Source organism: Leuresthes tenuis, unplaced genomic scaffold (genome assembly GCF_036924035.1).
Source record: "Leuresthes tenuis unplaced genomic scaffold, fLeuTen1.0.hap1 SCAF_3, whole genome shotgun sequence".
Taxonomy (NCBI): Eukaryota; Metazoa; Chordata; class Actinopteri; order Atheriniformes; family Atherinopsidae; genus Leuresthes; species Leuresthes tenuis.
This window is the reverse complement of record NW_027325357.1, coordinates 27,700,667-27,716,923: the sequence shown is the minus strand read 5'-3', so window position 1 is coordinate 27,716,923 and position 16,257 is coordinate 27,700,667. Positions and strand designations below refer to the sequence as shown.

The 16,257-nt window shown below is 38.5% G+C and overlaps 1 protein-coding gene across 1 annotated transcript in view; it reads right to left on the bottom strand.

Moving 5' to 3' along the window:
* cntn4 (contactin 4) overlaps positions 1–16,257 on the bottom strand; it is a 170,912-nt gene that overhangs the window by 118,519 nt on the left and 36,136 nt on the right. Inside the window, exon 3 of the mRNA XM_072382884.1 lies at positions 2,197–2,329. Coding sequence (XP_072238985.1) covers positions 2,197–2,329 — 133 coding nt within the window. The remainder of the gene's footprint in view (positions 1–2,196; positions 2,330–16,257) is intronic.

The following is a 16,257-nucleotide window of genomic DNA, read 5'->3' as shown; positions in this document are numbered from 1 at the left end:
AATGGAAGCCTGAATCCAACGACAGAGACACACTACGCTCTTCAAGGCGATACAGCATATGGACACTTTTTCTGTTTAGAAACTCTTAGCATTATTGTTAAGCAAAACACATCTGTGGCAACAGCAAACGCCCATGAACACCATAAAAATCAAATCAAATCACTAGGGAAACATCGGCTTTGTGAGATTATGAACATGTTTTTTACTGTGAGAGTAGTGGTGTCATGTAGACTGTACAGGTTATACTCTGTAGAGGACAACACCTGATCTCTGTACGATTCATCTATCTGTCCCAGTGAGTTGGAACAGCATGAGAAACCGGAAATTAGTTTGTTTTTATTTTACTGTACAAAAATGACACAGTAAGACTCCTTGTTCTGGGTGAACCTTTCTGACATTAGCTGACATTGAGCTTTTAAATCACTCTAATGTCATTTTCTATTCCTATGTCAATTGGAAAAAAAAAACATATCCATGTGTATTCAATGGACCAAAAGCATTTGGTTGACATTTCTCTTTGTGTTGACTGTGCCCTGCTGACGACCGGAGAGGTCAGGAGAGGTTTTGCATTTCTGTCCCAGACAGACGGCTTGGCATGGCTGCCTGGACCCCCACTCTGCTGCCACACTGGAGAATGGAATCATCTCCATCACCTTAGTCAGAGTCTGAAGTCTGGGATTTCGCCACTTCTGAACTATCTCATAAAAAGGTTCATTGCGTGAAAGAAAAAAAAAAGACTGTTACAAGACATTTAGTCGATGTTTTTGTATTCTGGTACTGATGTTAGGCCAGTATATCTCGTTATGATGGTCACAGTGTTTCCAATCTGTCGATGTGACTGACTGCTTTCAAATTTTTCTTTCAGTGCGATAAAAAAAAGAAACAAACACAGAAAATACACAGTCAACACGGCCAAAGTGTGTAATATTGTAGTGGAGTAGAGATCAAACAGGGTCTCAGACTATCAGCTAACATTTTAAATATTAAAGGCTCTGTGCAAGTTATTTTTCATGACCACCATTCAGAAAATAAATGTAGTTGGTCATCCTGGTGTGCTTTTTGGCAAACCTTTATCATTGAGCTATTCATTTTCTTTGTCACTTATTTTAATAGGAGAGGCTGAATTCCTGAACCAGCACAGTGTAACAGTTTTCAGCAAGTGCATAATATAATTCTGCAAAAACCAGCTGTGACCCATCTTGGAATGGATATGGACCTCTGAGGGTGTGCTGTGCTGCCTGGCATCGGAACGCTAGCGACTGATCTGTGGATCCTCTCTTTTCCCAGACAGCTGACACAATTGGGCTTAATCTGAGCTACCTTTGGCATTCATAGTTACTGGAATGAGATATGTGGGCCAGACAGGGCACCACAGGTCATGTGTTTGGCCTAACTTGAGTAACGGCATCTGTTGTATTGGACTGATGTGGCCAAAATGTCATAAAGTGTCCTTGACCTGGGCTGCTACAAGTGTTGAAGTCTTGTGAGGGCTGGACATGAACCCAAAAGCCCAAAAGAAAATGCAGAAAATGTTGGTGTTTATGCAGTCACATTCTCCTGGAGTTACTGGCATTTGTGAAGGCCAAATGTTAGCCAAAAGAATAACATAGAAGCGGGCCACATTGGAACCATACATTCTTTGCTAATTGGGCTGTAGAATTTGGTGTCCTTGGATTGGGATCTAGGTAACATCAACGTGAATGTGTTCAATGTTGCCAAGCAGCCAAAACACTGTGTTTGTGCCATTGTTTGTCGTGAAGAAGAAACATGTCACGCAGTGCAACTCAGTGGCCAAAACTGTCAAAAAGTTACTGTGTTAGTATGCGTTGAGTTTGCTGCAATAACAAAAAAAAGAAAAGAAAAAGAAAACCAGTATGTTACATTTTACAGTAGTTAACATGTCAGGCAATCTGTGACAGTTAGTGCGCTTTTTATAAAAAGGGATCTTTCTGTCAGTGAAAGAAATCACAGATTAGTTGAGCTGGAAAAAAACTGCATTTCTCCAGCTGCGCCCAGCTATTGCTATTTAGAAGATGTCAAAATGTGAAGGGGGATCTACTGCAGACAAAATATAGATATATGTCAGCAATATGTTGAAAGATGTTGAGACTGTCAGCAGTATAAAAGCAAGAAGCGTCGATGGGGAGGAACAATGTGCAGGGGAAGACAGCTGAAGCATTGCAGTCACACACTCACCGGTACATGGGTGGTGGGCTTCCCTGGGCTTCACAGCTGAACACCACCTCCCTGTTGTTCTGTTGCGTCTCCACAGGATACACAATGCTGCCTGGCTGCTTGGTGAAGACAGGACTCTGCAGGACGCTGCTCTCTGTGGGACAACAAGAAAACACACAACACAGTTGACTCTAAAGTCTTACGCCAGCCTGTTTGCAAAACAACCAATTAGCTAGCAGCAGAAACAGGTTGATGCTGCTTTAAGTCTCTCAGAGGGCAAAACCACAAGCAGACTAAACATATCAGTTTAAACTGCCTGTCACGACTCAGCGGCACAGAGAAGAGTGATTTGAAGCGAGACGGCTCTTCAGCACCTATTATGGTGGTAACAGGATATAGAGACTAATTCATCTTGAATAATGGCCTGTAAGAATGCAGTAATTTACCTCCATTAAAATGCTTTTATTCGTACTTTGATTGATTTATTTGGCCAGATGTGAGGGTTACGTGCCCATGCAGAGGTGTGATGACTTGACTTTCATATTGTTAGAGCTCTGTGTTGTTAATGACACAATAGAAGTCTCAGTTAACCCACGAAGGAAGCATCAAACACTTCTTGTGGATGCATTAAAGATTAAAGTGTAGCTTTTAGGTTGTGTTATTCAAAAAGTAGATACAAGATTTTTTTGTAAATATATGTTTGAAAAGTTAAATATTAATTTATTGTATTTTATGAGACAATAATACTTCATTTTAAGTTATACAGGGGCTCACAAATGAAAGCCTTCAGGACATAGAATCCACAGAATATACATACACACACACACACACACACACACATATACATATACATATATATATATATCTTATATGTATATATAGCTTAATGTTGCGAAAGGACTGACGGGCATATCCGGAGCTGTATAGAACGTCTGTCTCAGGGTGATGAAAACATGTAATTTAAAAGAAAGGCAACCTAATTCAAGACAATGTGTCCCTGCACACCTCACATTCTTGCAGTATGCTTCCTGTCCCCAGAAATTCTTGTTTACTGCACTGTCTGCAGAAAACAAATGCTGTGAGGTGCTCATTTTAAACATTAAACAGGAGATTTTCCTAGATGGAATGTCGAGGCCAGAATAGTACCCTCCCACTCTTGCTCTGATCTGTAACATTGTCGCCAAAGCGTTGCTTTGTTTTATAGCATGTGATATGGCTAACTGTCCAACAGTAAGCAATCATTTGGTGACATTGGCAACTCACCATACATTTTGCACACGATGATGCAGACGTTGATGATGCTTAACCATCAGATGAATCTTTTGCATCCAATTTATCTAATTTATATTTGTTTATTTGGTGTTGGACAGTTGCAAGTTTTTCGTTTTTTGCTGCTTCTGAATCTTTTTACAAGATAACGAGGGTCAGAGGGCCAAGGTCTGGGAGTTACAGTTTACTGCTGGTGTATCTGCATAACAATCATCAGCGTGAAGTGTCAGTTGAACTAATACGGTCCTTGGGGGCTTCAACACTGGTTGTGATAGATGGAGAGACTTTTGTTATCAGGCGCTACATGGAAAATATATGCAAGAAGTCTGGAGCAAATGCTACGGACATTTGCGATCTCACATGCCACCCGTAAGAAGGATCTCTGAATTGTACCTTTAAGCCATACTGTAAACCACAGCAGTACAGTGAGGGAAGGAAGACCTGTATTCAAACTTAACTGGAGGTGAGAGCAGCTGCATGTGAAATGCCAAAATGGCCTCCAGGTGATAGTGACATAGTAGAAAGAAGATGTTTGAACTCTACTCATGATGGTGACAAAAGTGTTTTAGTCAAGTGTTTTTGTCTCATTGACTTGTGTCATCCCCCCTCCTTTTTTTGTGGTCTTTTTGGCTTGCTACAAAAATAAGATAAAATTTGACACGAATGACATTCACTCCAATGTGGAAACACTGATGTGAGCTGCACGGACAGTAGTTTGGATGATGTGCCTATGTGTCATATTCAAGTCAGATTCTGTAATGTGACTGTAACTTTCATATCAAGATATCAAGAATTATACAACAAGATATTCCTGCAGCCCATGAAGAAATCTTGGAAAGTTTAGAAGAGCTGTCCTTGACTTTTGAAATTAAAGTCTAAGACACAGGATGACCATGTAAGAATAGACACTGTGGGTTTTTTTTGAGCAGCCACACTGAAATTGGTATATCATGCATCATTTAATGACGTGGGATAAAGATCAGTCTAAAACGATAGTTAAAGATGAGAAGTGACTGCTGCTCTGACTGTGCAGGGGATAATGAGCTCTGCAGCATTCACACTGGCCGCAGCACACAGCTGAACTGACAACTAAAGTACAAAACCTTAGGCCAGATGATGACATAAATATATTACCAGGAAGACAGGGACTTTTTTTGTCATTCCCACTTCCTTATCAAGTTTTGATGCATTTAGTGGAGCAGAATGGAGCCTTTCTTGACCAGGAACTTACCTCCCTAACGATCCTGAGCTGTGAGAGATGGAGGAGCACTCATTGGCTTGTAGTTGTTAACATCACACCTCCAATGGACGCAATCAATTAGATTCCATTAGGCAAATCCATATGTGCCATATTAGATATGGCACTGCGATTTCAAACAGGTGATGATGGAGATTGGAGAACGTTTAAGAGACTGGCTTTATTTAGTTGTCTAAGGTGTCATATGGTCGTCATATAGAAGTCCCAAACAGAACCAAACACGTACTGAAAGCAAAGAATGGTAGTAAAATTAGTTGTAACACCAACATTTTTAGCTCAGTAATAGGATTTATATTCTCGTCTCCTGTTTGCAGGATGTTTTGCATCTTATTCCTCCACCACCCCTCTATTTTCCAAAGGTGGCCTTTGCCTACTGTTAAAAGTCCTTCCTCACCGGATACTGGTCACCGAGCATGGCATTAAAGAAATACCAAATTTGTTAAAAGCTCTTAACCAAATATCAGTATGTAACAATTTGAGTGCGAGTGTGTTGAAAACTGTCTTAATGTGTTTGCCATAATGCAGTACTATAGTGCATTATAGTAGTAATGTTTATTATGGGAAGAGCTACTCGACTAAAAACATGTCTTTCAGTCACGAAGGTTAATTAATCTGGAATATTCAAAGAACTTTGAATGCTTCTTTAAATGTAGATGCAACAATCATCAAACACAGTGATGGCGCTGTCTCTCATGATGACCGCCCAAGGGAAGGATGAGCAAGAGTTTCCCATGCTGAAGAGATCTTCATTAGCATTACTATTCCTCCAGTGAGGCAGGGCACACTATCCTACTAAATGAGGCTGCTGCTGTAAAAGAATAAAGTATACTGCGCTGTAAAGAATTTCACTCAAATTTATTTTACTGTAAAAATCGTCTCTAAATCACTTTGTGAAGTAAGAAGGATTCGAAAGTCCATGTATGTTCTGTGGCTTAAGTGATTGTATCAATCCAGCAGCTGACTACACATATGATGCCAGTTTGTCAGGAAATACTATTTTGTGGTGTTAAATAACAGTTATTTACTGTTACTAAATAACTGATGGCATTACCTGTTCATTTATCGAAACATTTAGATCTAGATATCGAGTTTCAGTCAGATCTCTGCATACAGCACACTACAAACTACTGAAAACTAAACACCATACACTGAAGTTATTAAAGTCAACATCGGGGATATGCTTGAGACCTAATTATTTCAGTAATGAAAACAACCTTTGGCCATGCCAGTCCTTAAGTTGTTGTTTAAATCATCAATTAGGTAAAAGAAAAAAATTTGCCAGGTCATTTTTTGTGCACTTCCACATAGTGTTGTATGGGTTTGATTAATTAATCTATTTATTCATTCATTTTTCAAAACAAAAATAACCGTGGAAAAGTTGAAGTAAATGAAAATGATCTTTACAGAAAACCTTTAATAACACAGGAAGAGGCTGGCAGGCTAGCTAATCTGACGGCTACTCAGAACAGACACACTTTCTGCATTCAAAACAATTCAAATCTCTTAAACTTAGAACTCTCCAAGTAAATGTCATATTGTGGATTTTTTAACGCAGCTTGACTTTTTCTGACAGGCCATTGGCCCTTTTTTTGAAGATTGTCTGTTGCTCCAGTAATGCACGTCCACAACAAGCGGACATTCTCCAGTGGTTGAGAAAATGTAGCTTCAAAGAAAACAACCGTCTGATCCCAAAATGATCTAGTATAATATCTATAAATATATATATATTTGCAGCAGTGGAGGGCTGTGTTCTGCAGGTAAGACACCGACTACTCAGTAGAACTTTGTAGACACATCAATACTTTACAGTGGCTGTTGGACAGCTGGTTTTCCACTTTCCAAACTATTTTCACACTGCAGACATGTTGACAAGCTCTTGCCACAAATCTTAAAGGGACGCACATTGCAGCACAACAGACATCTGGAACTGAGGCGTGTAGTCAGTGACCCTGATACCAATCAGACAAAAATACCTTGATTGAGACCCAGATTTCATACTTGAGTTCACATTGGGAAGATCTGCACTCTCACAGTAACAGATTTCACAGAAGCTAACAATTATTTAAAGGTCAACAATTATTATTCAAATTAGTGAAATGCTGTTGAAAACCTAAACAGTTCTTTACAGTGTATACAATTAATATTAAGTTTTAGACCCTAAAAGTGAAATATTGAATCATCTTAGTTTGTGGACTTGTGGACCACATTTACATCTGTAGCATACGAATGATAACTTCAAAAGATTTTGTTGACACTTTCACATCACACCACCATCAATTTCCTATTGACAAACCTTTTAGTCCTTGACAAGCACCGTCTGCCTCAAATGATTTTGTAGGTGCAAGAAACCTTAAATTCTGTTCTGTTCTTGATCAACACGTCAAACAGTGATGATAGAAGATTGTAAAATCAGAAAAAAAGATGGCTGAGAAAAATATTGTGTTCTCAAAAAGCAGTGAAAAAATCATTTAGAATATACAGGCTGAACAATAGAGATCCTTCTTTCTTTCCTCTTTTGTTAAACAAGTAAAGCACCAGGAGGCTTCAGCTTAATGTTGCGAAAGGACTGACGGCCATATCCGGAGCTGTATAGAACGTCTGTCTCAGGGTGATGAAAACATGTAATTTAAAAGAAAGGCAACCTAATTCAAGACAATGTGTCCCTGCACACCTCACATTCTTGCAGTATGCTTCCTGTCCCCAGCAGCATTCAAAGTTGATGCTAATTTCAGTGTGTAGTAAGCTGTTGTTTTTTCATGCAAAACCAGACACGACATTTACTGTTGGTATTTCCTTTCATAAAACTTGAGCGAGAGCCACAACAAACATGAAAGAATGAACTTGCACAGTACTGGGTATGTAGATTTAGCAACTGGTGCTGTTAGAGATGTTGTCATTTCATAGAGTACAGTGACACAAACATTAATATTTTAGATAATAATAATGAGCGCTATTTAGTTTTGTTCAGAAATGGCTCTCAGTCATGAATCAACATCCCTCCAAAAGAGGATTTAACAACACAATACTGGAATATGTTTGCCCATCTTCTAATTATTTCTGGCAAGAGTTTGCTGTTTCCTGATCTTTTTTTTTTTTTTTTGGTAATTACACAGGTCTTTCATGGACCCATCAAGTCTTATTTGGCAGAATTTTAACATTTTGGTTTCAAACAGCCCAGTGACTGTGTTGTAACCCCATCAATTTTTTGGGCAAAATTAAATAACTGAATTTTTTGTCCTTTTTTTTCAATTAGGCAACAGCAGTGCACAAATGCAGTGAAATTAACTGAGTGAATTAATGAATGGTTTTGCGGTGTGAGTGGTTAACGGTGTGAGTGTGGGTGTGCTCTGTGAATGCATATAATATATGTATGTTCATATATGCATTGTATCCATACAAATATATAGCACAGGCACATTTTTCCTTCTATTACATCAAATCACAGAATAGGACCCAAATAGGTAAGAGATGAAAATTCAGCTGTGGAAGACACATTTGTCTCCAATAGGCTACCATGGCTCTATTAATTCATACTTGTCAGTTAATATAGTTACTGATATCTCACATCCCTCAAATATTATTTCAAAGATGATTAATATCCTCAATACTCATAAATCAACAGAGGTAACAACACTGCTGTGAAAATATCAGTGAAACCATCTGCACAGACATTTCCCCCAGCTTATTGTGTTTATTTTTCAAATCCAATATATCATGTGTTAAGTAAACATTAGCCGACATAGCATCTCTTTTTCATTCCTTTTTGGGGGGGTATTTTTATCTTAATCCAGTCATCACGCCATCTGAACGTTATATGAGTATTTACCTCATACAATGCAGTGGAATGACACACATTTATTGTTGTTTTTCACTCCATTATATGTATACCAGAAGAAATCATTATTACTAGTCAAAACACATTTGTTTACAAATCAAACAATATATACATAAAATAATATACTTGAACCATGTAACCTAGTTAAGAAAAAGAAACCCCCCCCGCCAGCAACAGGATACAGAGAAAGAGGTTTTAAAGGCAGAAAAATGCACGTGAGAGCTGCAAAGAGGGAGTTTTTCTGAAAAAGCTTTTTCTGGATGTGTTCAAAACTGTCTGGAGAATTATCTCAGAAAGCGTGACTAAAATAGAAAATAGAAGATTCTCAGTGCAACATTTTATTCTGCTTCAACAACATACTTCATGATTTTCACCATATTCTTCAGCACATTGTCAAAAGTTTACCGTTACATTAAACTATTTGATTGCTCAACTGCCAAGATAGCTAGTGTGGTTTGAGCATGACCTAACATAGTGATCAAACAATGAAGTGTGTTCAGTCAGAGGCTTCTTCGGCTCAAAGATGGCACAGGAGGTCATTTCTGCAACGCTGCATGACTGTTTTATATGTTATGTTTTATAATAACGACTAACTTATTGTTTCTTTATGCTGCAAAGTTATTTTTATTTCCATTTTTAGGATTAATAAAGTCTCATTCAATTTGAGTTTTCTATTTCACTTCAAAGCAACTTGAATTTCACCATGGGTGTAATTTTTTTTTGTCTATTTTGTTTTTTTCGGTTATCAGCAGGTCATTTTGCACTTGGGTCACATTCAGAGAAGACGGCTGCCAGTGTAGATCAGACACTGTTTATTAAAGTCGATCAAACTATACTAATCACAGGCATTCTCCTCAATTTCCATAAATTGTTCATATAAGTATAGGCTTTTCAAAGAACAAATGCTTTGCCTTCTACTGACGCTAATACACACACTCATGTTGACCCACATCAACCCTGAAACCACAGAATTAATGAACACAGTAGGTCACAATTAAAATCCTAAAAAAACTGCCTTTCTCCAACACAAAAGTGCTTTTAATAGGCCTCCCAGAAAGCCTCCCCCACCTGCAGCAGGTTGTGTCTTTCTCTCTGTGTCTGATTCATCTACATGTGACTCTGTGGGTGAAACTGTCAGCCAAAAGCAGACTTGCTGCCAAAGGGAATACACCAGTGCTGCATTAGGATGATGTTCAAAGATTTCTAAATCTTAAATGGGATGAAAAATAGATGTAAGAAAAATATTTGATCCTAACCATCCTCACTTTTCTCTGTGACAGTCTGAGAATTCTTTCTCTCGTTTGAGTGCATCATAGTCGACTTTGGTATTTATATTGGTAGCTTCATGTGCACGGGTGACATTCATACACGCAAGATCACTGCAAGGTTTTTTCTTTATTCTTTTTTAGAAAATTCTATTCTTTTACTCACATTTTTGGTTCAAGATAAATAAAAACTCAGATCAGATCTAATTAAAGCTCCTCTGAAGCCACAAGTGAAACTAAACGCTACCTTAAAGTCTGTTAACTACAGCAGCTCTGCTGCTAATTAGATTACGTCTGAATTAAAAGCGCAACCTACCCATTAACACAGGGAATGACACAAAGTCATCTCTGCCATTATATGATAGTAAAGGTTCAGGGCCAACATCACATAAACAGTAATAATGACGCTCATTAGGAAAGTTTAATTAGGAGAAAAAGGTTTTCTGTTGTTTTGATGTTTTTACTGATATGGTTTTCAGGATTAAAGTGATCACAACTTGACCAACAGTCTTAATGGACTGATTTTCTGACACGTTTATCGACAAGTTTGTGACACATTGTATCCAATCAAGGGGCCCCGTACCAATGTAATAGCATCTTTAGACTTAAAACTGTAATTGTAAAATTGATTCATATTGGTTCATTTCTACACCCGAAGGTTCCAGTCATTAATCGGACTGTAACATACAAACGGGATCTGCAACTCATGTAAACGTCGTAACAGAATATTGTCTGATTTAGATTAAGGCCAGTGAAACATTGTAGTGCATGTACACATGGCCACCGACAACGTACAGCGAGTTTTTGTACTTTATTGCGTGAAGTTTCAGAGTGTTCTGAGAAATTGGCTGATGAGCACGGGCAGCACACAGATACAGAAAGCCTTTAAATCAACAAAGTGCAAAACGGATGGAGCATTATAAAAAGTGAAAAGCACAAAAAAGTTGCTACACTAAAAAAATGACGATGATGAAGGGATAAAATGACATTGACCGTTATTTAATATTTAGAAATACTAATAACATTCTTCTTTAACAGTCTTTTAGACAATATAAAGCAGGATATGTAGAAATCTGATTTTATGTGGGAATAGTACTTTTAAAAAAAAAGAATAGATACTTCAAATTCAACTTTGTGTTCTTTGTTTGGGTATTGTAAGTGTAATTAATTATTGTTCTTAATTTGGTTACCAGAAAAAATCTTTTTCACTTCGATCAATGGAATTTAAATGGTGGAAAGTAGGACAAAACAGATAGCTAATGATGATTCCCAAATTACGTTCAGAAGACCATATTCTTAAAAACTATAATATTCAGATCACAAAAACTGTGACCTAAGAGATGAGTCAAGCTTATTTTCCATCCTCCATCCAGTTTGATGCACTGACTTATTTTTTTCCTGCCCCTGTTCAGCAACACTTAGTAAGAAGATTGTGTTGTCTGGCTAAAAAACCTCATAGTAGTCTTCATCCAAAAGAAATAAAATAAATGCAGCTTTTATTGTCCTGCAAGAGTCCACACCTGTGCTTTAAGAGCTCCCACTCCATTTCCCGCTGCTACAGCCTTGAGTGACTGGGTCTTTGAACAAATCCACTGCAGGCTGACAGGTTTTAATGTCATCCAAAAATCCTAAAACCAAACAGCTATTCACGTGGTTTCAGCACTTTCAGCACACATTTCAGGGTAGCACACTCTGTCCATCACTTAAGCCGGTCATAAAGGAGCAGATTAGCAGGCTGAGAGCAGTTCTGATGTCGGCGTTCTGAAATGTCTTCATGTGCCAGCTCTGACCTGTTTGAAAGGTTTTGCCACAGTCTGAGATACAATAGTCTTAAAGATGCAACCATGTTAGAAATGATCATGTTCAAAATCAGAAACTGCAGCAGTTTTTACTCTTCCTTATAGGTTGGCATGGATAGAAAAAAGGTGTTTGAGATATGGACAGTGGGTTTGAATGGTTCAGCAGAAGACAGAACCAAATGATTTCATTTGTCTATGATAAGCAAATTTTTCTCCCCGCAGTAAAACCCAAATATCTAGCAGTACACAAAAAAAACAAGAATGAATGCAGTATATATAAGTCCAACAGGGAGATAAAGCTGAGAAAACTCCTGACTCATATTTTTTGCATACTTCCTCTAAGTGTTGTTTGTGCTTTGGAAGACAGCAAACTATGAAATAGATGACAGCTTCCTAAAAGACTTTTTTGGTCTGTTTTGCCCTCCACTGCTGCTCTTCTTCGGCATATTCACTGAGCATGGCTAGTGAGCAGCATCGCCACATTAAAGCTTAGTGCACAAAAAATACAGAGCCATCCGACTTCACAGGCAAACAACCTGCATCAGCATTTACTGTACACGAAGAGACTCATAGAGGAAGAAATAAAAGGTATTTTCATTTTCCTTGGCTTTCTAATTACAAAGCATCTGAACAACATAATTAGGTCTGACATGCAGTCACAGTCTTCACTACGCTGACTGAATTCCCCAGTGAGGTGACAAGTAGTATCCTTAGCACGCATGATGTAACACCTGCAGAGCATTCAGGACTTGATTTCCTGGCATGGAACCACAATAGAGAAATCTCACCTTGATTAAAGCAACTAATGAAATAATAAAACAAATAAAACAACAAAACAGGTTGCTTGTGAGTACAAAACATAAGTGTTATGTGACGGGATGCCCCTCATATACATCATGTCATTTCATACAATATCTGTATTATTCATGAAAGTATATAATAGGTATGAATCAAGTTTTATTAGGCACAGGTAGAAAAACAAGTGCACTAAGAAAAAAATGTGAATAAGTACGTTAAAGTACAGTAAACAGAACGATAGCACCCAAGTTCTTTTTTCTTTTTCTCTGTTTTTTTTACACACCTAACTTAGTGCTCAGTATTTTAATACTGATGCTCAGTTTGACTCACAATCAGGTTTGTGTCACTAACCAATAGCTAAGGGGTTGTGCATCGTGTGGAATCATAGCACGACAGACATCATGCTACCTACTTGTTTTCAGCTATTCATGCGAATGACTTGTATTTCCAGACAAACAGAATTGATTTGTATTCCTTAATCCATGCTTGCAGATTTGATCCTTATGTACAGACACGCACATTTGATTTGTACTTGTTTTCACATGGTCAAATATGGCAATAAAACTAACAAAACTTTGCAACCTATAAGCTGTTCCCCTCTGCTTCAAAGCTATTTGTCATCATCAGCTTTATTTATTAAGCGATTTAACACCAGTTAATAGCTGAAACAACTGCTGTACATCTGATATAAATTAGATTAAAAAACATCAAAATGATAAATAAAAGCAAAAAGTATCAATAAAACAATTCAAACAATTAAAATTAATAAAAGTGATGGAGGTAAAAATCCATTTAAAACAATAAAAGCAAAGAACGATTGGCTGAAGGTCAATGAGTAAAAGTGAGGTCTTAAGACAAGTTTTTACTGTCGTAGCAAAACATTTGGCAGTTAGTTTGTTCCTGTCTGCAGCAGCTAAAGCCTCAGAAACACTCCAGTTAGTTTGCTTCATCGGACAGACAGTGACAGTGGTCAGAATCTCACTTCGTAAATTGTATGCAAACCTTTTATTTAGGATTATAATTTTTCAAATCTTTGAACAGACATAAGATTATTGCACAATTGTTAACAGCATAATACTCTAACAAAATCAATGTTTACTTTGGGCATTAGTAATATTTGAAAATCCCCCTGCATGTTTAAATTCTGTGAGTATTGCAGTTGGTATCTGATTTTTAGGCCGTTAATAGTCCAATAAGCAAAGTCTGGGTGTTTATCCTCCATGTGTTGTTACACCTCACTGGTGCGGCTCTAAGGTGGGATGTGAAAACCAGTGAAAACTGCCTGAAAGTGACGACTACATGTTCTATTTTAAATGATGACATCTGTACACCAACCAGAACCAACATAGAAGTAAATTCTGTCTCAATTCTGCCCATGGCTCTAAACCGTCGTCCTCCCAGAGAAGCTGAAATTCCAGCAGCGGAAATGAAGTGATCCCATAACGACCACCACACCTGATTTGCAAAGGTTTATGCTTGCCTGAGAGCGGACATTCAGGAGGAAAATTTACAGGAGCACACTTCAAAAATCCCAGTGTCAGCTGACAAGTGCTTCAGTTTGCTCCTATGGTTGGCAAATAGCTTTACAGTATGTTACAGCAATCCTCTGAACTGGAGATTGGATCAGAATAAGTTCTGTACCGTCCTATTCCAACAATAGCAACACAGAAGTTAAACAATTCATTGCATGATCAAATAGACAGAGGATGGAAAAAGGGGCACTGCAGAGTGGAAATTCTTCCAGTGAGGGAAAATAGTCAGGACTGCTGAGTCTGTATTTAAACTTTTGAAGCCTCTAGATGTAAATTTATTTTTACATGATTAAAAAAGTGACACATGAGTGTGGGCCATTCACTCCTCAGAGTGCTAAGTTGTGGGAAGTGTTGATCTGTAAAACCTTAAGATTGACTGACTGAAATGGTGCACTTTCTTTTTACAGCTATGGTCTCCCCCACAGTGGGATCCTGAGGTTTAAAAAACACCAGCATAACTGTGATGAAAGAATTTTTAATTAGAGTTTACATCTTTAGCGTCATGATTAACACCAATTCTCTGCTCTGGTGAAACAGATACTGCATATTTCCCTTATTGGGATGTGAGAGGTGAACTCCAGCTCTCCTCTGCTACCCAGCCTGTGACAGAAACATCTGATCAATGTTCTTTTCCAGCCACTCAGTTAATTAGCATTGTTGTCTTGTTACAAAAAAAAAGAAAAAAAAAAGAAAGAAAAACAAAACCCACAAACAGTCTGGGTTGTTCAGCATCCTTGGAGTGACATCCACATAAATCATTTATTTCTTTGGGTTGCGTGAGTGTGTGGCCGCATAACAAAATTAGCTTTGAAATGGCAGCTCAGAGCTCAGACACAAATAATAAACTGTTCTCGTGCCTGCAGACAACTGCAAGGTGATCTTGACTGGTTTTACTCCAAAGGGCCATGAATAAAAGATGTATTGATATGCATATCAAACGCCAAGTGTTGACAAAGCAAAACAAAGCATAACAAAGATGTTAGGGCAGCATATACAGGAGAGGCAAGCTCATTCTCTTGAATCGTTCTCTGAATCCCTAACAGTGCCAATTAGCAAGGGCTTGGCACCAAGGCCATCTGGGGATACCTCCCCTACCTTCATCTTGACATAATTGCTCCTCCTGAGGCAGAGCACGTGACGGCACCTACAGACGCCTGCTCCATGTTAGCCTGACGTGTGCCTCAATTCTGTGGGCTGCAGCTGAGCTCTCACTAATACTGTCATCAAGCAGATCTCAGCACTAATGAAAGCTTTATTAGGCCACAGAACAGTGCTTAAAAGGATGAAAACTTCAGTGAGTCAAGAGGTAGGAATGGTGGAGTCATGCTATGTGAGACAAATTTGCTCAAACTCAACCCATATTCACTGACATTCATCTGCCTCTTACAGCAGTGCGGATCAAACTCACCTCATTGAGTAATCTACTCCTAATCAGTACATAATGAAGTGGGGACAGCTGGGCTGGTTTAGAGGTGTGCGCGGATGCAGACCCGGGGGCAAAGGGCCATGGAGTCTGCTTAGCAGCGTGGCTCAGCTGGCCTGGCAGCAGCAGACTCACTGCAGGCTGCTCAGCTAGTGGAGTGACAGAGGTCAAAGTTTGTCCTGTCACTGTAAAATGGCCTGAAGAGATTGGCCACTGCTACTAGAAGAGCCCTTGACGCATGAGGCCACCTAACATGAACATCAACTTCTAAAATGCCCTTCATGGTCAATGAGCATGATTATGGAAACATGATAAAGTGCATCATTGTGGGTGGCAGCCATCGCTGCATCCAGCACCACTGCTGTTTTGACAGATGTTACACATCCTTTAGACAGTCAACAATTTTAAATCTCTGAGTAGACTGAAGAGCATGTGCTTATCAGTCTGAGAGAATCAGTAGCAGCACAGGCATCTCTGATAGTCATTGTGAATTGAGAAGTACTTTAAATTCCACTGTACCATTCAACATTTTTTAAATGATCTCCATGCATTGTACCAGGTAACTGGCCTCTTTTCAGTTAAGCCTATTCAAACTAAATTGGTGGAATTTTCTTCACTTATGTCATCCATCACACTGAACGTCTCATCTGCTTCTGTTGCCACAGTTACATAATGATTGTATTATGCCGCAGCTGTAAGTGCAGAATAATTTAGAAATTCTTCCCAAACATAAAGGCACTCCCATAATCTGAAGCAAATCAAAGCTGACATCAATGTCTCTGTGATGGATCACGTCTCTTAAGTGAGATTAATATTTTATATATCTAAGAAAGAAAACTAGTGGCAGTAAAAACAACACAAACAAAAAAACAACAACACATAACCATTGCTATATGTTTGCTA